This window comes from Myodes glareolus, chromosome 14 (assembly GCF_982192425.1).
Source record: "Myodes glareolus chromosome 14, mMyoGla1.1, whole genome shotgun sequence".
Lineage (NCBI taxonomy): Eukaryota > Metazoa > Chordata > Mammalia > Rodentia > Cricetidae > Myodes > Myodes glareolus.
The window spans coordinates 47,558,345-47,584,163 of NC_142039.1; the positions used below are offsets into that span (position 1 = coordinate 47,558,345).

Genomic DNA, 25,819 nt, shown 5'->3' on the forward strand with positions numbered 1-25,819 from the left:
TGCCTGTCATCCTGCGCTCAGGAGGCACAGCAAGATTACAAATCTAAGGCCAGTTTGGCTACAGAATAAAATCATCCTAAAAACAAAAATATTTCAATAAAATACTGTATTTTTATACTTTATCTCTATATAACTATTATCTCTCATAACTCTGAAAACTTTATCCAAACAGAAAAACATCTGACATTAAAATAACCTTCCCTATCTACTTCAAAGTAAAAAATGGTGCCCTGCCTCTTTTCAAGATATAAGAAATTTAAGACGATAAATGAAGAAGCTATTTACAGATTTCACAAATATTTTGTACAACAATCTGTAATGTTTTATTAGAATCAGCTATCAAAGACACTGCACCTTCCAAGTCTGTGACTGGATTTTATGATGTTCAACAGCGGCTTTATTACAGTAATGCTTGACAATATTTAAGAGTGAACTCAATTACTTCACATGTTTTCCAGTACATTATTCACAATTCTTAAATATTTTAAATCAACCAACCTAGAAGTACACCAGGCTTACTCTCAACTCTTCTGAGGGGACAGGAAGACTGAAAGACACCTAGGCCTTGAATCCAATGTCTAACCCACAACAACTACATCATCACTGGTGAACTCATAGGTAGGCACTTCCAGGTTGAGCGGCGCAGGGCCCCTCCTAATCCTGCCAGAGGCGTCATAGTGTGACCCATGGCAGGGGCAATAATAGCCACCAAAATCTCCTGCGTTTGCAATGGGTACACAACCAAGATGAGTGCAGACACCTATCAGAATAACCCACTCGGGTTTCTTTACTCGCTCTAAATCGTGCTGCGGATCTCTCAACTGGGCCACATCAACTGCAGCTTCCTGGGCAATCTCCTTCTGGGTTCTATGACGCACAAACAGAGGCTTTCCTCTCCATTTGAAAGCCATGTTCTTTCCTTCTGGGATGTCAGACAACTTGATCTCAATCTTCGACATGGCCAGTACATCAGCAGAAGCGCTCATGCTGGAAACGAACTGGGTGACCACATTCTTGGCAGCGTACGCAACCCCCACAGTAGTAGTTGCAGTTACCAGGTAAGAGAAGCCTTTCCTAGCCTCGCTGCTCTCTTTAGAAGACTTTGTGCTATCTAGAACTTCAGCGCGACGGTAGTCGGAGAAGTCGGGCACCTTGACATCCGTATGGGAATAACGAACAGAAGCAGGAGCTGCAAGACAAACAGGTGAAAACTACAATTAAAAGAATGTCCTGGAAGATGTACACATCCGCAAAGACTGAGTTATAGTAGTAAATAGCACAATAAACAGGTATTTCGAGTTTGCTTGTTTTTTTTTTTGTTAAATCAATTGTTTAGACAGATTATCTATCTATATTAATTATTTCTCATCCTATCCTAGATGATCTCTAAATCTCTAGTGGGTCTCAAAACCTACTTAGTCCATTTAACAATTACTGTGTGGTTATTGCATGGCAGATGCCTAGCTGGTACCTCTGCTATGTGTTCTCTGGAAGAATTGCTATAGTTCTTAACATACTAATGACACAAGCATAACCCTCCTGTGACTTGATATACTTTAGTTTGTAGAAAACTTAAGGATTGCTGTTTTTGATTCCAAGGCATAAAATTCAAGTAAAACCACTTGTGGTCAGAGAACAACAACCTTATCAGCATAGGCAACACTCAATGGAATCTACAAAGTAATTACTCAATTTAAAAGGGGAAAAGGGAGAAATTTTCATATATTCCCCCCCTTATAGACAACAGCATCTATATAAAAAACTTTATTTTTCATACTGTGGAGCCTTTGAATGGAACATTTTTCCTGTAGGTCATAAAATGGGTAAATGTTTGTGAGAAATGAACACACATCTAAGAACACTACTGCCTATGCACACTTGCAAAGCAGCAGCAGCATTGTCCTCTCTCTCAGGCCATTTGTAAATCTCTGACAAAAAGAATGAGCTCACTTGCAGGATTCTTTAAGTATGTCTAGAAATTAAATTCCCTCACAAAATATTATGATAAAAATTTGTTTTATAAATAGTCTTCATTTTCAGAAAAATGCGACCTAACACAAGCCACTGTGATAGTGCTACTATCTGGGCTTTTGAGGTTCTCATCTTAAAAGACTTCTTTCGACACCCAAATATCAGTATTTTACCCACTTTTCACGTGACTTCAAGGTAACTACAGAAGTCACAAACCTGAACAGGAATGAAACCTATCAAAACTACTTTTCTGACAGCCCAACCCCTCTGGAGAGGGAGCTAAGACATGAGTAGTGGCAGCCTGAGAGTCACAATTAGGACTTTGCAGAATCGCTTGACATTATGTTACGCGTTATTCTACCTAATACCAATGGCATGGTATAGACTGGTATTTGGAATCAAGAATTACTTCTCCATCACAACGCCTGAGATTACATTAAAAAATGCTTACCTAAAATAGTACCCACAACCACCAACCATTGACAATACAAGATAATTAAGAATACTACATAGAATGAATGACTCATTCTCATTCGAGTTATGGTGACAAAAGAAATCTAGCTATAATATAGTTATCATTCTCTGTAGAGCAAGTTATACTTCATTGCGTCACAACATCAACCAAGGAACCTTTAGGAAACTGCCATGTTGCAAAAGTCATTCTCTATGTAATTTGCACAAGGCGTATTAAGCATGGATTCTTAATTTAATTTTAACCTTAAGCATTATTGCTATCAATTATGGAAATATCATTTGAAAAGAAATAAAAGGAAATCTAAGGCGTGTAAACTTTTTGCAGTTGTAGAGCTAACGTAGCTAGAAACCTGCAAGGAAGGGATGCTACCATGATGCAAGCTTATTCCTCCGTGCAGCTTCCAACCAAAACCCACCAATTTTTGTCACTACCTATCCATAAGTGGCTTTTTCCATAAGTCACCTGGATGGATTTGTCTTTTTCAAGACAGGGTTTCTCTGTAGCTATGGAGCCAGTCCTGGAACTCGCTCAGTAGACCACACTGGCCTCAAACCCGAGATCCGCCTGTCTCAGCCTGAGCGCTGGGATTAAAGGTGTGAGCTACCACGGCCCAGCCACCTGGATGGATTTTAATGTACAATTAAGCTACAAGGTAAAGTGTGCTTCCAGAAAAAGGTTTTGGCTGTTTTGACATTGTCTGCTTTGCAAAGAGTTGTTTTCTTTTCTTCAATAATCTTTTCAAGATACCTTTGAGCTATCTGACAAACCTGAGAGATGCTTTTCATTTTGCAACTTCTCCTCCTCATTTCTCACCTCCCCACCCCCCAACCCAAACAAACCTGTAATAACACTTCTGTCCTGAACAGTTTCTCAAAGACCCACTAGTGTTCTCTCACATTTACTCAGAAAAAAAAAGATCGTGTATTAGTTTATAGGAAATCTGACACAGGGAAACAAAAATTAAGGAGCCATTCTAGCCTCTTAAAATCAAGGTCAGAAGTCTCAACAATAGAAGGGAAAGTGCTAGCACGTCATAATGATGTCAGATATCAGTAAACACAACGTTGGTTGTTGTTGTTTTTCGAGACAGGGTTTCTCTGTAGCTTTGGAGCCTGTCCTGGAACTAGCTCTTGCAGTCTGACCTGAAATTAAGGTTAAAAGCTAAAACAGTGATATGCAGAAAACAGCACCAGTCAAGCTAGGCATGGTGGCTCATGCTCATAATCCCAGACCTGGGAAGGCAGAGGCAGGAAGGTCAGGAGTCTGAGACTAGTCTAGGCTACACAGTAGGACCCTGCCTCAAAAGGAAAAAAAATGGCGAGAAAAAGAGGGGTAGAGTGGGTGGATGAAAGCCAGATAAAAACAAACAAACAAACAACAACAACAACAACAACAAAAAACTGCCCAAGCGGACAATTTGATTAACACACAGAAAGACCATAAACTCAACACTCAGCGGTGCCAAGTAGGTAACACAGGACTGAGGTGAAGCAGTCGACTAAGGGAGAAGCCTGAGCCCGCGCAGCTTCCCACACTGTGGGAGACACCAAAAATCATTCCAGATTTTTAAATCACAAGGATATGTGAAGAGAAACGTCAGATCAAGCATAGACTTAGGCAAACTTGGAAGACACCACGCTGCGTAGAATCCCCACTATGTGGGTCACTCCCCCTCTGGGGAGTCTGTTTTCTGTAAGGGTAGCATCTACATCTACCGTATCTGCCTCTTCACAATTAAGTGGGGCTGTGAAAGCCCTAGCTAGAGGATCCAGATATCGGAAACACTGCTGACCCTTTACAGTGGAACTGACCTCCGGGTTATGTCTTCCTTTCTTACTTTTGTGGGAGTGGGGATGGGGTCGCTGGGGAGTTATGACGCTGAAAAGCAGACAGAAGTACCAATACTCGAGACAATGTGTTCGTTACAATTTCTATTTTGAATGCTTATCGTCTAAACCGTACCAATGATTTTACATGTTACACAGAATTCTCACTTGAGCCTCACGACACCAAAACTGTTATAACCATGAATCCATCTCACGCGTTGAGGAAAAACGTTTGGAAATTTGCCCAAGGTCAAACTCCTGTAAGCAAGAGTATCCCTGTCACTTAGCGGGGACAGTGGGAGGCTAGTCTTGAAGTTAATCAAGGAAGTCAAGGGCAGCCTGAGTGCAGACAGACTCCTGAGGTCTCGGGGGTGGTGAGTGGGGAGATGTCTCTGCTGGAGCTTTCCAGCAGCACTCCGTCCTGGGGAGGCGCTCGGCCGCCAAGGTCGCTGAGACCAGAACCACATCCTCCCACTCCCGCCGGCGAGCCACATCCACAACACCGCCCTCCCCTACCTCCCTGAACCCAGATCGGGGCACCCTGAACCCGGCTCACCGTTGAGGAACACCGTGGCGACCAAAGGCCGGGTCGCGGCCTGGCCACTCAGCGACTCTCGGGACAGGAAGGGTCGCTTCACGTCCAGCACAGGTGGCTCCGGGGTGGCGGGCACCGCGGCTTGCAGCAGGGGCCGCAGCGCGCCCGCCACCCCGCGGGACGTGGCTGACAGGACGGGCGCAAATGGGCCCGAGCGGGCAGCGACCGACAACATGGCGACAGCTGCTCCAAACACCAAGCCGGTCACAGGGACGACCTTCCGCTCGAACGCAGGCGCGAAGAGGCGCGGAAGGCGCAGGACTTGTGACGTCAGCGCGCCGCCGGAAAAGGAGTCCCGCAGGGGTCAGCGAATCGGGAGGATCGCAGCGTTGGAGGCGTGGCTACGGGTGCCAGTTGGAGGCGGGGCAGGAGAAGGCGGGGCCTTGGCTCCGGCTGGTTTGGTCCCAGTGCCCAAAGAAAGCTCAAATCTGGAAGGATTTCTCGTGGTCGCGACACTATCCTTGGCCTTGGTTTAGGGCAAAAATTTAATCAGGGACGATCTAGGCATGAGAAAAAGTTATTACAGAATTAAAGAACAGGCTATTACTACTTCCTAACGTTTATCTCCTAGAATAAATACTAACCATCTTTTTTTTTTTGCTATAACTTTTTTTTAATCACCTGACAACAAAAAGGCCAGAAACCTGTGAGCAAAGTTTGACAATGACAGTGGCTTACGATTATTCATTATGTACTCTGCTTTAGATTTGGTGGTTTCCTGCATTGCTCATTATGGTCTCTTGAAGTTACAATAGTGCTCTCTGTGTTTTGCCAGTGAAGGATCTTCTGGTGTTTAGACCCTTTGCTCAGGCGTGGATTGCCAGCAAGCAGTGGGTTGTCATAGTGCCCTGAACCAGTTCCCTGAACTGGTTTCTGAACCAATGGTTTTCCCTAGTGATATTTTAGGTGGTACAAAGGGGGAACTCGCAATCACTTTCACATAGTGAGAAAACTACTGCCTTTTAACTTCTCTTTCAGTTCTGGTTTCGGCAGTAGCAAAGCCTCAGTTTGCTGATAATAAACATTAACCCTTCTTACACTTGATAATCTCCAATTTTTGAAGTAGAATAATATAATAACTTAATAACTTATCATTAAGTTCACACAGGCAATTGAGTTTAGAAATATCATTCATTGTCACAGGATGGAGTGATCTATACAGATTTTCTACTCTATACCATAGTAAGATACTTTGTTTCTTCATTTCAGGTTTTAGAAACAAGTTACATATAAAATATGAAGTTAAGCTCTGAATACTGGCATGATTGTGATATGATGCTTGTATAAGTCACTACATGGATGCTGGAATCTTGTCAGGGTTCCAAACCTTGGTGCTGCAGTTTCCTCATAAAGTGGAGGTGGAAATGTGAGTTCCCCACTTTGTAAAATCACTGGGAAGACAGAATGATCTAAGTTGTCCAGAGTCCATCTGATGAGTCCTGACAGTAGTAGCAGCAGCAGCAGCGATCCCTCTGTGTGCTCGTTTCTGTTCCTCTCTAGGACTGCAGGACACCAAGCATTTTTTCATATGGCTCCGTCTTTAGAGTCCAGAGGCTGCATTGTACTCTCAAGATAGAGCTACTTCCTCGGGAGCCATCTGACACCTGCAACACCATCAGAGCAACTACCATGATAGGTTGATTGCTTTGGGTGAAATGCTTCAAGTTATGGCAGTCCACCAAGAGTGATAAGAGTAAATAGAGATTGAATGAAGAAATGGATGAATGAGCCTTCTGGGGGGGGGGGGTCCTACAATTTTCCGGTAGAGTGACCAATAAAGGGATAGTTACCTCCAGACTCAGTTATATCTGTCACTCACACGAACTGTGCCCAGGGCAAACTGTGTGTGTGTGTGTGTGTGTGTTTCAGCCATTCCTCTATAAAATAGAAATAATACCATACATTCCAATGAGTTATTGCGATGATTAATGGACTGTGCGAATCAATGGTCCTCACGTCATGAGCGTACTGAAGACTCTGAGAAGTGAAAGCAAAGCAGGTTTGTTGACAACCATGCAAGGCCATGCGTCAGCCGTGAGTGATAAGCAAACCATTTGAGAGCAGAGGACAGCGATATAAGCCCTAAACACATGATCCTTCTTCCCCTTTTTAGAATAATCAGGGAGGGGACCATTTTATTGCCATCTAGATCTTATCTTTCTTTCTGTTGTTTACATTTCTCTTTTATTCCAGCGACAAACCATGTTTAGGTGTATCTCTACATTTTTAACATCCTGTTTCTTTTAAAGCTTACCAGATGCATGACATTGCAGGCAAGCTTGGTCGTGAGTTGGGGCAGGGTAGCTTAGCATACTTTAGATGGGAAAAAGAATAGCTAAGAATTGTCTAAACAGGCATTAGCAGGGCTTTAGCGTTCTCTGTTCATTTCTAGCTGGATATAAGGTACAGCTTGAGGCACCTTTGGAAATGTAACATCATATGTTATTTCTAACATGAACTAAGAGAAGCTGGACCTAGTCTAGTGGTGCATACCAGTAATCTCGGCACTTGGGAAGCTGAGGCAGGTATGTTGAGAGCTCAAGACCAGCCTGAACAATAGAGTGAAACATGTTTTAATAAACAAACAAAAATAAATAATAAATAAATAAGCAAGCAAGCTTGGTTCGGACAGGGACCTGCCATCACAGCACTCAGAAGACTGAGGCAGGAGGATCAGAAATTCAAGGCCAGTCTGAGAACTTAGTGGGATCTCATCTCAAATAAAAGATAAAAGAGGACCCATTGGCTTTTAAGTGAACGTGCTGCCAGTATCCGTGCCTTAACCTACTGCTTCCTCGCAGGTTAAAGATCCCAGCAACCTGATCCAGACTCCCTTTGTGAGATGTGTGGCTTGGAAACACGAAGTTTTAAGTTTTTCATTAAAAATGGCATTCAGAGCGAGGGCAGGAGTGTGAAGAGTGGCAAGGCGCACGTGTGTACCACACGCACATATGCCTGGGCTCCTGGCTTCAGTCCCTGCGGCGGGGGCAGAGATCGCTGTGAGAAGTGAAAGAAGTAAAGCAGATGAAATGCTTAGAAAAAGTGCTTAATAAGTGCTTATTGAAAAATAAAACCAGAATGAAGTTGAGAGAGGGAGAGAAAGAAGAGAAGCAAGAGGAAGGGAGGAAAAGGTAAGTTGGTAAGTATATATATTGTATAAATGTATGGAACTAGACCTGAGGAAGTGGCTCAGCAGTTAAGAGCCCTTACTGCTCTCACAGAGGATGAGTGTTGAGTTCCCAGTATTTAACAGGGTGGCATATGAACACCTGGTAACTCTAGTCCCAGGGAAGCTCATACCATATTCTGGTCTCTTCAGGCACATGTTCACATATACATGATGGCTTTTAATCTTTAAAAATGTATCAAACTTTCAAAGAATAAGAAATCATAAATAAACATCTCCCATTAATTTTGTAAAGTAGGAGGAAAAACCAGGCATAGGTCTGGGAACAAAACTGCTTGCCCGGCGTCTCAGTAACCGAGACGTCTGTGAGACACAGTATACACACGAACAAAGGCAAGAGGCCAACACTAAAGCTTTAAAAGACAAAACAAAGCAAAAAACCAAAAGCAAAAAAGCAAACAAACACAGATAGTTTGTTTAAATCAGATGTCAGCACTCACAAACTAGAGAACTATTCTCTCCCCTCTCAGTTCCATGGAGACACCTATTGGGCTGGCATTCATAGTGCTACAAACCTCAGAATTATTGGTTAGTATTTACAAATTAACACACAGATCAATAGACCTCTCTCCCCAAGGGGCTTACCTCCCAGCCTCTGGGAACTAGGTAATATGCTAACTTCCACAAAAAAAGAAATTTAGTGTAGGGCCCGGGTCTACCCTTGCTCCTGGGGTGCAATTTATTTATTAATTAAATTTATTAATTAAAGGTTACAATTTAGCAGAAGTGGTTAAGATCTCGAGCCAAGGAGATTACCCTTATTGCCAGGTGGACCTACGTCATCACAGTTCTTAGAAGAGGGAAGCTGGAGGCCAAAGAAGGAAGCTGGAGGCCAGAGAGAGATGCTCGGCTGCTCTAAACATTCTCAGAAGAAAGGCATGCCTCTGGGCCGAGGAATGCTGGTAGCTGTTAAGATAGGAATAGAGAAACCTTGGAAACGGATTCTCTTTTAGATCACAAGGTCAGACTTCCGACCTTTGGAATTGTAAAACAATCTACTTGTGCTGTTTAAAGACACTATGACTGCTATAGCAGCAATATAAAACCCCACACAGGAGACCTGGCCGTGTTAGACTGGGTCCTCACACAGAGGAACAACTGTGGGTGTCCTCATCCAGGGAAGATCCTCGCTTGCTATCGAGTCCTTTCCTATCCTGTCACTTCATTTAGTTATAACCTCCACTGAGGCTTCTGAGCCAGGGACTTTGGGTTGACACAATTCTACAAGAAAGGTGGAGCCACTGTCAAAAGTAGCAGGAAACAAAGAGACACCAGCCACCCTGGCTCCAAGGCCAGGTGAACTGCATTCTGAAAAGCTTTCGCCTGGGGAAATGAGTACTGATGGATGGGGAGGGAGGGACGTGAGCGCTGAGAGACTTTGCTAGGATTCTCCAGGGGTATCATGCAGCAACTTCCTCCCAGCTGAAACCGTCCATTCTGGGAGGGAGGTTAGCTCCTTTTTCTAAGGATCAAAAGATGGAAACAAAGCATATGGAACTCTGTGTGTGTGTGCGGAAAGCAGAGATTTCTGAGTTGTGCCTGTGAGGGAGAAAGGAGTTGGGGTAAAGGACGCTCATATACTTAACACCAATGGTGCTGGGAAGATCTCCACTCCCGATTAGACTTGTGTTTTGCGTCTTCAAGGAGTCATGTACTTGAATGCTCATTGCTTTAGACAATGTTACGCTGGTACATATGAAAAGCAAGTCTGTAAGAAATGTCATTGTCAAGAAAAGATGTTAGATTTTTTAAAGTTATATCCTGATTTTTTGTCTCTAAAGCACCTTAAAATAAACACTAAATATCTAGAAATTTGAATTTGTATCACATAAAGATTAACTTCATAGTTAAATTGTCAATATTATCATCTCCGAGGCTACTAGTGCACAGCAATGTGGATAAGAAAGTCTCCTTTGGAAATTATAGTGCAAAATATACCTTCTTTTTGACAGGGAATTATTTTATCATTAAAACTATGGCAAAAGTCTTTCTCTTCTGCATTCTTCTTCCTCTTTTTGAAAATACTGATGCTTTAAGGGTGTGGTTATAATTTTCTCTTAAAATTCCTTTAAAAAGTTTTTAAATAAAGATTTACCTTTTAGGAAAAATCTTTCAAAGCCTACTTGAATATTCCTTTTCCAGTCTTTGATTAGTAATACACTACACACTCATTCAGTGTCATGGTTATCTCATGAATAATGATTTTAGCATACTGGGTGTGGACACATCTGGTGCCTTTCTGTGAGGGGTTTTGCTTTTAGTATAGTTCTACTTGTTGGATAGTAAAAGAAAACATAATGTCGTGAGTCAATATAAAAATACAATAAATTATTATTTATTAATATATTTATATTGTACCTCTTTGGCTCCCCATTTCTTTTTAGTATATTTAGTAATTTGTTTTCTTCCTAAGGCATAGGCTAACAAAATCCACGTACTAGTCATAAGAGACTTAACTTTCAAGTTGTTGGTCAAAGGAGTCGAAGAAATTTCCAGAACAATATAGGCTACTGCTATTACCTTGGGTTTCCTCCCAGGGAAGTCTGGGAGCAAGTCTCTGTTTCTGAAGACACCATACATTTCAGACACAAGACTCAGAAGAATCAACCTAGATGTGGCCCCAATACCTCTCCCTGAGGACTAGACTCCATGATACCAGAAGGAGCCCCACAAACTGCCGAGGGAGGGGAACATTCAATATTCCTACTTAGCTATGAAACCTATGAACCACAGCAATGGCCAAGATGCCATGATGTCCCTAAAGGTGCAACAGTACCACTTACATCCCAGCACTCACTGTCAGCTGTCTAATCATGTCTGATACTATAAACCCAGCCAATTATCCAGGGCTAGTGAGGTCAGAGATCCTATAGGAGCCGATTACTGACACTTCGTTTCACCAATATAGTTCCTACTGCCTTCTAACTTCCTAGTCTCATACTCAGATGTATACAGGTAAGTGAAGCTCTCCGTCCTCATCAAAGGAGCTGCTTTATGAAGAAGACACAGGCTGTCTTAGTGATGAAGATGCTGTTTAAACCACGGGAAGCAAGCCAGTAAATTGCACTCCTTTGTGGCCTTTGCACCAATCAGCTCCTGCCTCCAGGTTCTTGCCCTGTGAGTTCCTTCAGTACCGGACTACAATATGAACTCACAAGACAAATAAACCCTTTCCTTCCTGAACTGCTTTGGTCATGCTGTGGAATCACAGTGATGAATCCTTGAACCAGGAGCTGGAACAAACTATTCTTTCTTTAAAAAAAAAAAAAAGAAAGAAAGAAAGAAAGAAAGAAAGAAAGAAAGAAAGAAAAGGAGGGGAGGGGAGGGGAGGGGAGGGGAGGGGAGGAGAGGAGAGGAGAGGAGAGGAGAGGAGAGGAGAGAAGAGAAGAGAAGAGAAGAGAAGAGAAGAGAAGAGAAGAGAAGAGAAGAGAAGAGAAGAGAAGAAAAGAAAAGAAAAGAAAATTCAGCTTCCTGTTGTGGGAAAGAATGAGCTGAGGAGCAGAGCCTGAGCCTCATGGCTTCCTTCTCCATCCAGCTCAATCTGCCCTTTCCTGTCCCCCATTCCAAGCCCATTATAGGTTCATAGGTCTTTGTGAATAACAAAATTTGTCATGAACTTTTTGGAGTATACTTGTCCAACTGATGAGGCGCCAACTCCTTTCTCTAAGAGCTATCCTACAAATAAATGCCCAGGGAGGAGTCCCAAGCAACTGTGACCCGGGGCCTCCCTGGCATCTGACCCTACTTTGACCAATCAAGTCTTCTGGTGAGTCCGTGCTAAGGCAGGAGGGTATCTAGCTCCCTCTAGTGGATAAAGAGGGGAGTGACAGTAGTACCTGTGCTCCACAGCCATCAGGTTGGGGGCAGGAGGAAACTAGACTCAGAAAACAATTATATGTTGTTGTTGCTTTTTTTTTTTTGGAAGTAGCATCTGCGCTTTGCCTAGTCAAGCATTGTGCTTGCTGTCACAAAGCCTGAGTAGCCACAGGAGCAAAACTAGTTCCAGGAGCGGGTCTCTTCTGCTGGAGAGACAGAAAGCTGCACCTACACTGAACATTCTAGAAAGGCCGATGGACTAATTAGAACTTTATGGAGTATAGAGATGTTGGAATGCTGTGAATCCAGACCTTACTAATATCTGAGGCTAACTTGCCCCCTCCATAGCTGTTTATAGCACACCTCAGCGTGGGACTCAACATTCTTGAAATGATTATGTACCTTCTTTTGGAATATATGAAAAGATCCCTAACGGTAGCCCATCAACCCTAAGGCTAAGAAGGTCACCAGACAGCATCTGGAACCTTTAACAGAGGTCATTCCACTTTGTTGTAAACTACCTACCTTGTGTTGGTATCAGTGCATTTGAAAATGTGCTGGTTCATGATCTATTGTTGTTCTGTTACTATAGAAACTTCATGGAACTGTTTCTATGTTGGAACATGGAACTTGCGGAAAACTAAATCTTTTTACTTGGTCATAGTCCCTCATATCTAGCTCCAGAATAATCTATCTCTTATCCCCTTTCAGGTGATAACAGTGCTTTGGTTTAGTTTTGTTGTTTGTTTGTTTGTTTTTGTTTTGTTGCTGTTTTTTCTTTTCCCCCACTTTGGAAGTGAAGACAGCCTTTTACTTCTGTATCAAAAACACGTCAGACACTAGGCGGGCATTCTTACATTTGACAAACAATCAAGTGAACTACCAGAGCTCACAGAACCCCGAGAGAATAAAGAACTAGGCTGGCATCAGGGCGCTTGAGTTGTCCAGCGGTTAGCGTAGGTAGCACCTGCCCCCTCGAGACAGCATGCCCTAACTGTTACCAAGTATTCTACACGGAGACTTCCACAATCAGCTATGACTGGGCCAAGAGGGAGAGCCCAGAACTCAGGCTCAGTGCCTTTCCTACTCCCCCACCCCCATTCTCTAAACTGGTCAGAAAGACTCAGCCTACCATGTGCGCCAAGGTCCCCAAAGCTTGTTCCTTCAGAATCCCCACCAAGCCCCCTCTGCAGTCAACAGCGCCTCTGTATCTGGGGTGCCTCCAAGTCTCACCTCCTGGGAGAAGAAGAAAGCTGAGAAGTTCAAAGTTCGCAGGGGAGTGCGACCAGAGGCCAGGTGAACTCTAAAAAGCAGGAGCAGCCACACAAGCGCCAGCGGGGTCCCTTGGGGTGCAGCACTGTGGCACGGACTCCGGTGCCATACGGAACCAACAAGGTTCCACGTTGAGCTTTCTCTTTTGTGGATCCAGTGCTAGACGTGTTCACCTAGCAGGGTGGGCTAAGTGGGAGGATGAGAGGAATCTGGGTCCCTCCCCTCGTCCTGCCTCCGCCTTGCTGCCCAAGGTGAGCCCTTTTGCACGGTCATTCCCACAGAGCCCAAAGGGCACAGATGGCAGATGGTACACCCCATTGGCCGTTCTAGAGAGGTTCCAAGGCGGTTGGGCAGTGGGGACAGGTTCCCAGAACAGCGCTGGTCTTCATCCGGCCAAGAGGGACAGCGAACCTGGAGCTGTGGCCCCAAAAGATTGCTATCTAACTGCCAATTAGATTTTAGAAGTAAGGGTTTGGGGTGGCGGGCATGAGTTGTTCAGTTTTATTTTAAGTGGGTGAATGTTTGCCAGCGTGTATGTATGTGTGTCGCGAGTGTGCCTGGTGACCAAGCAACCCAAAAGAGGCCCTGGGGTCCCCTGAAACTAGAGCTACAGATGTTTTTGAGCTGCTGCGCCCGCACTGGGAGCCTAACCCAGGTTCTCTACAACAGCAGCCAGGGCTCTTAACTGCTGAGCCAGCCCTCCAAAATAAGCCTGAGCCCTTCGCGGTGGGGTACACCTTTAATGTCCGTTGTGGTGGTGCGCACCTTTAATCCCAGCACTCAGGTGGCACAGGCAGGATGATCTCGATGAATTCGAGGCCAGCCTGGTCTACAGAGGGCGTTCCAGGATAGCCAAAGATACACAGGGAAACCCTGTCTCAAAAAAACAACCAACCAACCAACCAACAAAAAACAAAAATAAACCTGAAACAGAGATTCAATCTCAGTTTTGTTTTTCATAAAACAAGAACACTTCTGGTCCTCTTATAAGGTTGGTCTAAAACCTGAAGGTAATAATGAGTTCATCACTGCCTGTCTGTGCCATTTCTCCCTTAGGGACTCTTAAATGAGGGAAGGTTCTGACAAGTGCTTCAGCATGAATGAATGAAGACATCACACTAAGGGAAATAAGTGAGTCAGAAAAAAAAAAGTCTGCCTTGTGAACTATTTGTGTTCATGGATACCCTAGAGTAGTCGAGCTGGGGGGTAAGGAGGTGGTGGAAAGGGCAGAATTTAATGAGTATATAGTTGTGACTGTAGATAAGAAAAGTTCTGGAGATGGACAAGGTAGAAGCTTATGTTCTTAATGCCACAGAACTACACACTTTAGTTGATTCAAATGATAGCTTTTGCATTACGTATGCTTTCCGACACTGACATTCATTAACTACTCTAAACTTCGAATGACTGGTCATTGATAGACATAAAGAATAGACGTAAAAGAGATCACGTTGTGGTGGCATATGCCCCAAAGCACAGCACTCCAGGTCCTGAGGCAGGAGGATGGAGAGCAGGAGACCAGCCTGAGCTGCACCGTGAGATCCTTTCTCAAAATAAAAATGAAAGCGGAGGGTGAAGCTCAACATTACAGTGCTCACTTAGCATCTAGTGGGCCCAGGTGATATATACATGGGAAGGGGGAGGGAAGAAACACTGGCAATTACCCAAATTAACCACTTGAGGAATATATAGCACCTTACTGAAGCGATATAGCACAGCAGCCCAGAGCTTGCTGGATCTGCAGTCAATATTCCTATCACTAGGAAGCGCTGGGATGGCAACCACAACCTGGGAAAAAGAGAAGTCCCATGCACCATGTGTTTGTCAGCAAGCAGCACAAGGAACAATGCTACCGCTCTTTCCTTTTGTCCCGGGAAATTCCCTGGCAAAAGTATGGAGTTCTCCATGGGATTTCTAGAATAGTCAGACATAGTGCGAATCTTTGAATTGATTTGTCCCTTCTGTCCCCCATTTATAAAATGTAACAAGAGTCCTTAGAGACATAACGCTTGGACTTTGTGACCATAGAAAAGGTTGGTTTCCTCATTTTGACCACCTTATACATTATCTAGCAAGAAGAGGCAAGATCTGTTAGATGGAGTGGTGGCCAAAAGTGGCGCTCTCCACTCTAGGCTGAATTGAAGAGGCGGGAGTCACGCATCACTGGGAGGCAATGGCATCGTGCCTCAGAGAAGAAGCTGTAGAGACAGAAATTGCTGCTGATCTGGAAGCTGAGCAGGCTTTGTAAATGGGCTTAGGATGTCTGGCAAGGGCTCTCGCTTTCTAAACAACTTCTCTTTACTTTGTTTCCTTCCTAGGGTGCCATCAACGTACTGCTCGTCAATTCCTTAGGTGCCCCGAGAGTCTGAAAAATGGCAGCAGCGGTGATTGTCCGACTGATCCCTAAGTTGCACTCGGTGGTCAGCAGGGAATCTGGCTACTACGTTGGCCGACAGCTGTGGTTTGGGCTGGTTGTCTTGTATGGCATGGTGTTGTATGTGGCCCACATGCCCTGGGTCCACATCAAGGAAGATTTCATCTGCAGTGGAAACATCACTCTGCCCTGTCTGATTAAGTGTTTCGAGAAAAGGTTTTCCGTTCCTGTCTTGGGAACGTGGTACTTCTTCTACTTCATGTTCATAGCACTCTTATGTTTTGTGGAAGTCTTCATGGCTCGGCTCCGGCAGAAGGAGGTCCAGGTGATGAAGTTCATGGTGCCCATGATGTCCGTGCCAACGGACTTAGAGGAAGGCTCAATGGTGCCGGGGAAGAAGCTGAAACCCTCCTGGAAGAGATCGATCCTGAACTTCCACCAGGAGAAGATGCTTCTGCTTCTGTACCTCCTGTACTTCCTGCTGCAGGCCACCTCCCAGGGCACATTTTTATTCCTCCTCTTGTTTCAACAACGTCCCCTGGTGAGTCATGGCAGCACCCACTGCAGCACCAGCAGCTGTCCTGGCCCCTACCGCTGCCTCACCAGGTCCTCAATGGAGAAGAAAATGTCCATCTACCTCCTCGCCACCTTGTCCGCCTCAATTGTCATCCTTGGCACAAGTTTCTTTGCATATGGCATCTACCACTATCTGCTGAAGAACCGTGCCACTTCCAGGGTGCAGAGTTCTTGATATCCATGAGAGACAATACTTTTCTTCTTTAAAATCCTTTCTCTCTAACATAAGGAAGTTTATGTTCTTCAATGATATATATATATATATATATATATATATATATATATATATATATATAAATTTGGGACAGGACTACCTCCTGCTGGCTTTAATGTTTGTTCCTTGAAATTAAGCATCTTTCTTGTTTTCTAGGACCCAGTTGGGGGGTCATCTAACTCTGGAAGCACATGAGCACACCCCACAGCTGACTGCAAGGCTCTCGTTACCCATCAGTTCATTTTCTCCACACTGTCACATTTAAGGTGGATGCACCGCTTTTCCTGAGTCCTAGGAAGAGGTCTGACTTGCAGGTGCCACATGTCTCATGTCACACATGGAAAGGCAGCTTTGAGCCTAGGATTATGGCTTCCCCAATATTCACGCTCTAGGAGCCGTCTCATCAGGATTGTCTTCCCCAGCATTGGAGCTTAGTTCTGAAGAGCAGCGTCAATTTTCACTTCTCTGTGAGTCCTACAGAAGAGATGAGCACGGCCAATCGGTGGGTCAGAGTCCAAGTTGTACCCAGACCCATCTCAGACCAGGGCACATCTTATTCCTTTCTAATAAGAGACAAGGGATCCTAGACAAAACTAGCTCCTACCAAGGTGTTGACAGCCTCAGGGTGTTCCTCGAAGAAAGGCATCCAAGTATTCACTGGACAGGGTATATTGGATGGGACTTCTTGTCACCCTGCAATTGATGAGGTGGAGGACTCCATGTTCCATTAACAGCAAGATTGGCTTCATGGGCTGATGACTTTTTTTTTTTTTTGCGCTAAATGGACAGAGCTGGAGAAGAGACCTATTACCAAATCTTAAGGCCATGAAGCATGGAATGCTGAGGAAAGGGCAAGAAAAAGGAGGTGGCTGGAGATATCCTATATGTACGACTTGATATGAGGTGACTGAGGGAGCCACTAGGTATGAGATGGTGTGAGATAGTTGGGGAAGTCAACATGTATGAGCTGATGTGAGGTGGCTGAGGAAGCCACCAGGCATGAGATGATGTAAGAAGCCCATGATGCAGCAGCCTGCCAGTTTCACACAGGGGGCTCAGGACAAATGCCTTCTATCCCCCATCACATGATCTTGTATAATGCAATCCAATGGCAGATACAACCTTATGGCAACGTTTCCACAAATATTTAAGCAGTCAACATATCTATTGAACCCTAATATGGTCCATGTGTTGGAGCACATATGACTTTTAAAATCAGGAAAAGCAAATAATAGAGGCAAAGGACAGTAAATAACAGCATAAGAAGAAACGAATGGCACATGACTCTGGCTTCACCAGCTGCTCTACCCCAGAATTAACCCAGCAAAAGCTTCTCCAGAGAAGGGCCGGTTGAACTAAGACAAATGAAAGATGTGGCTGAAATCTGTCTGGGCATAACTGAAAATAAAACCGCATCAGAATGATCTACAATGGACTTAACCGGCACCATCATGTTACTGCCGAATTTTAACTAAGAACCAAAATGGGTGAGCCAATCACTTCTGGGTTACTAAGGTAATTTAAATACAAGGTCGCAGCTTGCTTAGCATGTGCGAGGCCCAGGGTTTATGTCTCAGCAATCATACTCCCTACAAAAACAAACAAACAAACACAGCAGGGACAGCACTGGTATTACTCAGGTCTTAGATAAAAGCTCCAGCTGTGAGCAGAGCGCCTATTACACTTTGATACCCAGCACTTCAATCCCATTGTGTTGTGTTGTTGTTATTTGATTTCTTTTGAGTTCTTATTTTCGTTGTTCATTTGTTCATGCTCTGAAGTTCAGGCTGGCCTGCAGTTCACCTGTAACCTAAGTGGTCACCTTACAGCCATGACATCACATTACATTCAGCTTCAATCCTTGTTTGATATGTAACGTAACTTTAATCTGTTCAAAATGATTGTTTCTACTAATAAAAAAAATGAGAAAACAAGCATGAGATCACTCTAAGTACGTTTGCCTGGAAGAACTGCACCCCACTGACAAAAACAGTCTTAGTTGGGGTGAAAGAAAGAGAAAAAGCCATTTTGAGGAAACTGAAGTCGAAAGCAAGCAGGTGTAGCTATATTTGGGTGTGATAAAGTAGATTTCAAGGCTAAATTAATCAGATGTAGTAAACAGGGTCACTTCATGCTGATTAAGAGGACATCGCAATCCTAAGCATTCACTGACATAACTAATTTTCTAAGAAACACCGTATGTAAAGCACAACAAAATAGCAACTTCAGTACTCACCTCACCAATAAATAGATCATCTAGGTCAAAACAAACAAAAGGAACATTAGAATTCAATGATGTTCTTAGATCAACTTAACAGACATCTACAGAACTTTTCCCTCTCAACACAATACACATTCTTCTCAGCAGGCCACATTTTAAATAAAGCAAGTCTCTTCCAAAGTAAAATTTTGAAATAATTTTTTGTATTTCTACCACAATGGGAAAAAACTAAAAAATCAATAGCAAGGAACTACAAAAATATATAAATTCAACACAACTGGACCTTGAAGAAATCAGTGAGAAACTTAAAAATTCCTGAAGCCAACTGAAGGCTAAACCTCCAGTACACAGTGAAAGCAGTTTTACAAGGGAAGCTGATAGTTACACTTTAAAAAATAAGACAAATTACAAGTGTCCTAATGATGCAATTTAAGTTCTTAGAAAAACAAGTAGATTAAAAATAATAAGGGTAAGGGCACTATATCCTATTCAGGCATGAAAGAAATAGGAAGGGCCACTTGATCTTGACAACTTGAATGAAATGGAGTAATTCATTAAACACAACTCCCCACCTCTGATAACATTAAGTAATTTAAAAATTCTTACAACTATTAAGAAAAGTAAAAGTTTTGTTTGAGAATTTCAAATACATAATGTATCTAACCCTATCCCTCTCCTCCAATTTTATGTCTCGCACCATTTTCCCCTCCCAACCCAATGAAGCCTCTTAGGAGCCACAAACCTAAAGAAAACTGATGCTCCCTTCTCCAGAAGCCATCAGTTGATAACAGCTTCTCTGTTAAAAGTAGGACTTCCTAAGCCTCTCCATATCCAGCATGAGATCTGGGATGCATTGATTTGGGGCAGATCTTGTGTGAGCAGTCATAGTCATTGGGCATTTATGTATACAATGGTGCTGATAAGCCCAGCAAATACTGATTTTCTGCCAATGTCTGTCTACAACTTCTGACTCCTATAGTCTTTCCAGCCCTTCTTCTATGAGGTGAAAGAGAATGGGAACCTAAGATAACTATCCCGTTTAGAGGTGAGCATCCCACCAGCTCTTATCCTCTGCCCTGTGACCAGTTGTGGGTCTCTGGAATAACTAACCATCGTCTGCTGTAAAGAGAAACCTCCCTGATGAGAACGGAGAGATGCACTAATCTGCTGGCAGAGGGAGCTGGACAGATGGGGCCGAGTTTACAAATGTTAATAACCATCAAAAATAATTTCTAGATTGAGTTAGTCATACTGTCATAGAGTTAAAATGTATTAAAAAATCAATACCAATTCTATTTATATCGCAGAAAATAGAAGCAAAAGGGCCCTTCACATTTAATTTTATGTAGTATTTTTCCTATCAAAGTCCAGAAAACAAACTAATACCCCACAGTCACTCAAGGATACTGACATAAAGTATTTAAAGATAAATGAAATGATAGAAAGTTTCGAGATGATCATAGGAGGACATTTGGGGGATATAAAACTAGGCAAAAGTGTTCTTGAATAAATTAACCAACAGAACAAAAAGTATTTTCCATCTCAGTCTGTACACAGGAATTTATTTTAAAGATGGTGTTTTAGAAGTGGAAGGGAAACATAGAGTCTTTGACAGCTGACTGTGCAATTTAACAATTAATGAAAGGACCGATTTCTATTTTACATAGTTCCTAAAATAAATATGAAAAATGTAACCACTTTAAGCATATTAACAATTAATGTTCACAAGCATTTATGGAAGTAAAACAAATGGCCAACGAACACGAAAGAGTCCCCAACCTCACCAGCAGTCAAGGAAACGTAAGTCAAAACACTATTCACTACCACTAAGTACCAGAAAACTTTCTCTTCGAAATCCTACATGCACGTAACTGTAAATACACAAAGGAGGAGCAGAAAACATGGGCTTGTTGGAAGTTGTTGGAAGCTGATGCGTGCAGTGAAAATGGATGTTTAGAACACTCTACCTTTTTTATTGTTGAAAGATCCTACCCAAAAGCGCATGCATTCCCTGTATAGCTGTAGAAATCAATATTTTAAACAAAACTAAACCAATGTAAAACCACAGGGCATGAAGGGTCAGGGTTGCTCACAATAGAATCATGTGATGTTAGGATCCCAGTCGTATCTTCTTTAAGCTTCTGCACATTGCCCAAAGGGTTGCAGTGATGAGGGCTGTGGAGTCTCTGTTTACATCACAGGAGGGCTATGTCCTTTGGGAGCTCAGCTGATCCCTTAGCTCAGCAAGAGCAGCTCTGAACAGCCACAAGATGGGGATCTGGAATGGGAGGTAGAGAGTAGATGACAGAGAGAGGCAAAATGGTGCCCAGCACCAACGGAAATGATCCTTAATTTTACTTCTTCCTACCTCAGAAGTGTTCCTGAGGTAATTACTGAAAACTTCTCAGAAATTTAGTTTATCCCCAGCAACTGCTACCATACACTACACATATTAGATATTGCATTCTCTCTGCTCTCCTTCCTAAAAGCTCACTGCTTTAGTGGCAAAAGCAAAAAAAAAAAAAAAAAAAAAAAAAGTCTGTTTTCCGACTGCTAGAGGCTTCATGCTTTAGAGCCAATAAAAACACCTTATAATTTATCCCTCTAATAGTTTAGAAAAGCAAAGCCACTGTAGACCTCTGAGAGCCTTTCATTTCCTCTACTTTCTTTAAGTCCAAGTATGGACTGAAATAGCTCTGTACAAAAAATAATTTCCTATTTCTTGACTACCCATTAATTCCTTTTGTTTTAGATAGGCCCTTCATTATGGAGATTTGTCATACTCCATTATACTCAACTACAAATGGCAATGGAACCAACCAATGGTTATAGGTGATTCTAGGTATCTGCCGCACGACTCCTTCATTAAACATGCCCTGTACTGCTCAGGATGCAGGAATTTTCTACCCAGAGGCTGAGCCAGCAAAGCCCCAGTCAGCAGCACAGGCCCCAGCACCAGGACTTTACACTCCAGCCCACAGCAGAGCTGTCCTTCTTGGACCCTTTCCTGCCTCACTTCCTTCATCCTAATCTTTTTCTTTTTCTTTTTTCTTTTTTTTAAAGATTTAATATATTGTAATAGCAAAATGGAACATAAAGGGCCACAGTGGGTGTAGGAAATCTTAAAAAAAAACATATCAAATGTTCATAATCTTCTGTACCACAGGTTTTCTAAAATGCCATTTTTCTATCATCAATAATAAATCTACTTTTTTTTAAAATCCAAATGCTAGCACTTTTTGTAGCGTTTGAGCAGGTTTCCTTGTTAATTGCTAGAATGCTGAGCAATTGAAACCCGCATACCGATCACAGTCGGTGGGGGTTGGGGGAGGCAATGCACCCATCCTAAGGCTCGAACCCACCACCATGGAGTTAAAAGTTCTACTGACTGAGTTAACCTAGCACCAGAACTTAGCTACTGAAACATTTTATCCTGAATTCATGCTTTACGTTAGTCTATCAAACATTAGCGCACAAACAGAAGTGGAAAACTACCAACACTTGATTCCAGTCCTCTATTTTCACACTCGTCAACTTAGGTATCTTTCCGTCCAATGGGGTCAACTAGTGCTCAGAACTACTGGTAACAGGAAGGAGAGAATGCAGAGTTTCCCAAGACAACGGGTTCTCACGCACGGCCCCGCATGTGTGGCATGAAGTTGGTTGCTTGGGCGTAGCTATGCCATGTTTGACATGATTAGAGGTTAGTGTCTATGAAGAAGCCAACCAGATTGGGCACAGCTGTGCCCTGCAAAGCACCTCCAGGTGTTCTCTGGAAATGCACCAGATACTTGAAGGGAGTGTGTACAGGAAACTTCTGAGACTGCCTGGTTTCTGAACGTCACCGCACCTGGCCTGCGTCTTCCCAGTAGAATGTGTTCTCTCTCTCTCTCTCTCTCTCTCTCTCTCTCTCTCTCTCTCTCTCTCTCTTTCTTCTCTCTCTCTCTCCTTCTTTTATTTCATTTTTAATCTTGGATTCCTTTTTATAAGTTTTTACTTATTTATTCTACATCCTGACTGCAGTTTCCCTTCCCTCCTCTCCTCCCAACCTGTCCCCACCAACCTCCTCTCTGTCCCAACCCTGTCAATCCACTCCTCCTCCATTTCTATTCAGAAAAAGGCAGGCTTCTCTTGAATATCAACAAGACATGGCATATCAAGTTGCAGTAGACTCAGCACTTGCCCTTTGCATTATGGCTGGGCAGGGCAACCCAATATGAGGAATAGTGTCCCAAAAACCAGCAAAAGAGTCAAAGCCAGTCTCTGCTCTCACTATTAGGAGGTCTACAAGAGACCAAGCTACACAACTGTCACATATATGCAGAAGGCCAAAGTCAGTTCCATGTGGGTTCTCTGGTTGTTGGTTCAGCCTCTGAGTTCCTATAAACTCTCTTCGGCAGGATTCCCCAAGCTTGGCCTTGAGCCACCCTTGTTACCTAACCTCTTTGTGTCTGTGGGTTGTAGCATGGTTACCCTTTACTTTTCAGCTGATATCCACTTATAAGTGAGTAAATACCTTGTTTGTTTGTTTGTTTGTTTGTTTCTGTGTTTGGGGTACCTCATTCAGGATGTTTTTTTTTTCTAATTCTACCCATTTGCATGCAAATTTCATGATGCCATTGTTTTTAACAGCTTAGTAATAATCCATTGTGTAAATGTATGTTTTCCTTATCCATTCTTTGGTTGAGAGGTATTTAGGTAGTTTCCAGGTTCTGGCTATTACAAGCAATGCTGCTATGAACATAGTTGAGCAAATGTCCTTGTGGCATGATTGAGCATCCTTTGAATATATGCCTAAGAGTGGTATAAGTGGGTCTTGAGGTATATCAATTCTAAATTTTCTGAGGAACCACCATATTGATTTCCAAAGTGGTTGTAAAGGTTTGCATTTCTACCAGCAATGGAGGTTCCACATCCTCTCCAGCATAAGCTGCCATCAGTGTTTTTTGATCTTAGCCATTTTGACAGGTGTAAGATAGACTCTCGGTGTCATTTTGATTTGCATTTCCCTGATGGCTAAGAATGCCGAACATTTCTTTGTTTCTCAGTCATTGTTCTGTTGAAAATTTTCTGTTTAGATCTGTACTCCATTTTTAAATTGGATTATTTGTTTTTTTTTTAAGACAATTCTTTATTGATTCCTTGGGAATTTCACATCATGCATTTCAATCCCGTTCACCTCCCAGTTCCTCCATATCCACCCCTCACCCCTGCAATGTCCCCCAACAGAACCCCCACAATTAAACACAAAATAAGAAAAAAAAAACCAAACCCCACCCTGCCTCTTCATCGTTCCCATCTCTCCAACACCTCCTCATTCCTCCTAGTGGCATTGGGAGCTGTGTTGTGTCACCCAGCAGACCTTTTTGTCAGATCTCCCCCCTACTCCCAACCCCTGTAAACATTCATTGCAGTGAGTCATTGGGCTGGTTCAAGGCCGTTAACAAACTGTCATAACTGGCCCCCCACTCTCGGATATCCTGCTATAAACCTGGGTCATGAAGATGCTATGATTATTGTTCTGTGGGACCAGTCTCTTCACATTCTCCAGCAGGTCATAGTTGTGACAGATGTTAGGGTGAGCCAACCCAACTCCCATGATGTGAGTCTATGCGGTAACTGAGCAGGTTGGTCTGGGCCACTGGACCCCCTTTCTCAGGTGAGTGGTGGAGCTAGCTCTCCCAGACCCATGCCATCAGGGCCCACTCTCCCACACCAGTGGTGAAAGCAACTATCTCTTCCGAGTACAGCAGTCAGCTCTCCTGGGGTGGGGGGACAGAACCAGCTGCAGGGTCAGCTATCTCAGGGCCAGTGAGGGGCAGGGCCAACTCAACATGGCCTTAGGATTTCAAAAGGAATGGTTCCTATTACCCCCCTGTGGTAACATGGGCCACAGACATCATTACAGACCCCAGATGAAGCATGAACATGAACCCTGACATGCCCTCAGCAGCAGCTTGGGACCGGACATCACAGGCCACCCAGATCAGTATGTCCCCAATCGCAACAAGGACCTCGAACCCCAACATAGTCTTTGGTGACTGTTCAGGCCCTGGGCCTCTGCTCAGCTCCCAGGGGCAACAGAAGCCATGGACATCAACCCAGATCCTAGCTGCCGCTGGGCCACAAACTTAGTCATGGCCCACAGCAACACCCAGGCCCAGATGCCACCCTGGTCTCAAGTGGCAAGCAGGTTGCCAACATCAACCCATTCCTCACCACCCTGGTTTCTTCAGAACTGCATCTTACCACAGCACACAAACCATTTCGCCCCTCTTTCTCCCCCATTTCTCCATTATATTCATGCTCATCATAATGATACCTGTTTAGCACCTTGCAGTGCCGGGCAGGCCTATGGATGCTACAGGCGGGTTGGACCATGAGGACTTAGGCTGCCTCGCAGGTTTCTTTGATCTGCCTGAGCTGCATAGCATCAGACAGGCCTGTGGATGCTTCAGACATGCTATACCCCAAGGACCCTGGCTGTTATTTGGTTTCTGATGTCTTGAGTTCTTTGTATATTTTTATTTTTGACAGATGTGGGGTTGATAAAGATCTTTCCCCATATTGTAGGCTGCCATAGAACGTGTATTTGCAATGGCAGCTTTTGTAGCTACTGCTTCTTGGGTACTTGATGTAGAGGCTTTATTCATCTCCCTTCCCCCCAGAGCTCGGCCATCTGGAAGGGCTGGCCTTAGAGAACAATGATTCCACAGTGATGGCTGTATACCTGGATTTTTTTTCCCTGATGGATCATCATGGCATGGAGGTCAGAATGGAACAAGGCTGAGTACAACATCCTTGAATCCATGAACACTCTGCTGACTCCACTGAATTAAACTAGTCAGTTCCCCTCATCCGCAAAACAAGGACATTTATATAAAATCATCTCCCTCAGATATTCTAAGTTACCGGCTCAGTCTCATTGTCCCTCTCTTCCTCTTATTCTTCATCTCTAATTGCCCTGCCCTACCCTTTCTCTAAGGGTCTACCAGATTCCAGAATCCCAGGCTTCTGTCCTAAATTTCTCCTTGTTCTCTTCCCCCACCTTCCCTTCTGTTTTGGCTCTCCCCTCCCCTCCTCTCCCCTCCTCCTCTCCCCTCCCCTTCTCCCCTCCCTTCTTCTCCTCTCTTTTCTTCTCCTCACCTCTCCTCTTCTTTTCCTTGTCTCACCCACCCAGTGGTCTTCATCTCCTGAGAGTTTTATCTCCAGTCTCGATATCTCTCCCAAATCCTCAAACCTATTCAGTGTAGGTGCTTGGAGCTAATCCCGAACTAACTTTACAATTCTAC

The 25,819-nt window shown here is 43.6% G+C and overlaps 2 protein-coding genes across 3 annotated transcripts; one reads left to right on the forward strand and one right to left on the reverse strand.

Moving 5' to 3' along the window:
* Positions 1–299: 299 nt before the first annotated feature.
* On the reverse strand, positions 300–5,097 carry Uqcrfs1 (ubiquinol-cytochrome c reductase, Rieske iron-sulfur polypeptide 1). The gene is made up of 2 exons (XM_048428056.3): positions 4,829–5,097; positions 300–1,189 (listed from the first exon to the last, which is right to left on the reverse strand). The coding sequence occupies exons 1-2, from the start codon at positions 5,040–5,042 to the stop codon at positions 579–581; spliced, it is 825 nt and encodes a 274-aa protein (XP_048284013.1). The 5' UTR covers positions 5,043–5,097; the 3' UTR covers positions 300–578.
* Positions 5,098–13,509: 8,412 nt separating this feature from the next.
* Positions 13,510–16,314, forward strand: LOC125396215 (uncharacterized). Of its 2 annotated transcripts, XM_048428057.3 has the most exons (3): positions 13,510–13,606; positions 14,199–14,273; positions 15,461–16,314. In XM_048428057.3, exon 3 carries the CDS (start codon positions 15,515–15,517, stop codon positions 16,265–16,267), a length of 753 nt encoding a protein of 250 aa, XP_048284014.1. In that variant the 5' UTR covers positions 13,510–13,606; positions 14,199–14,273; positions 15,461–15,514; the 3' UTR covers positions 16,268–16,314. The 2 variants fall into 2 exon arrangements, with proteins under 2 accessions (XP_048284014.1, XP_087752827.1); XM_087896701.1 differs by lacking the exon at positions 13,510–13,606 and having other exon boundaries at positions 14,021–14,273.
* The last annotated feature ends 9,505 nt before the right edge of the window (positions 16,315–25,819 follow it).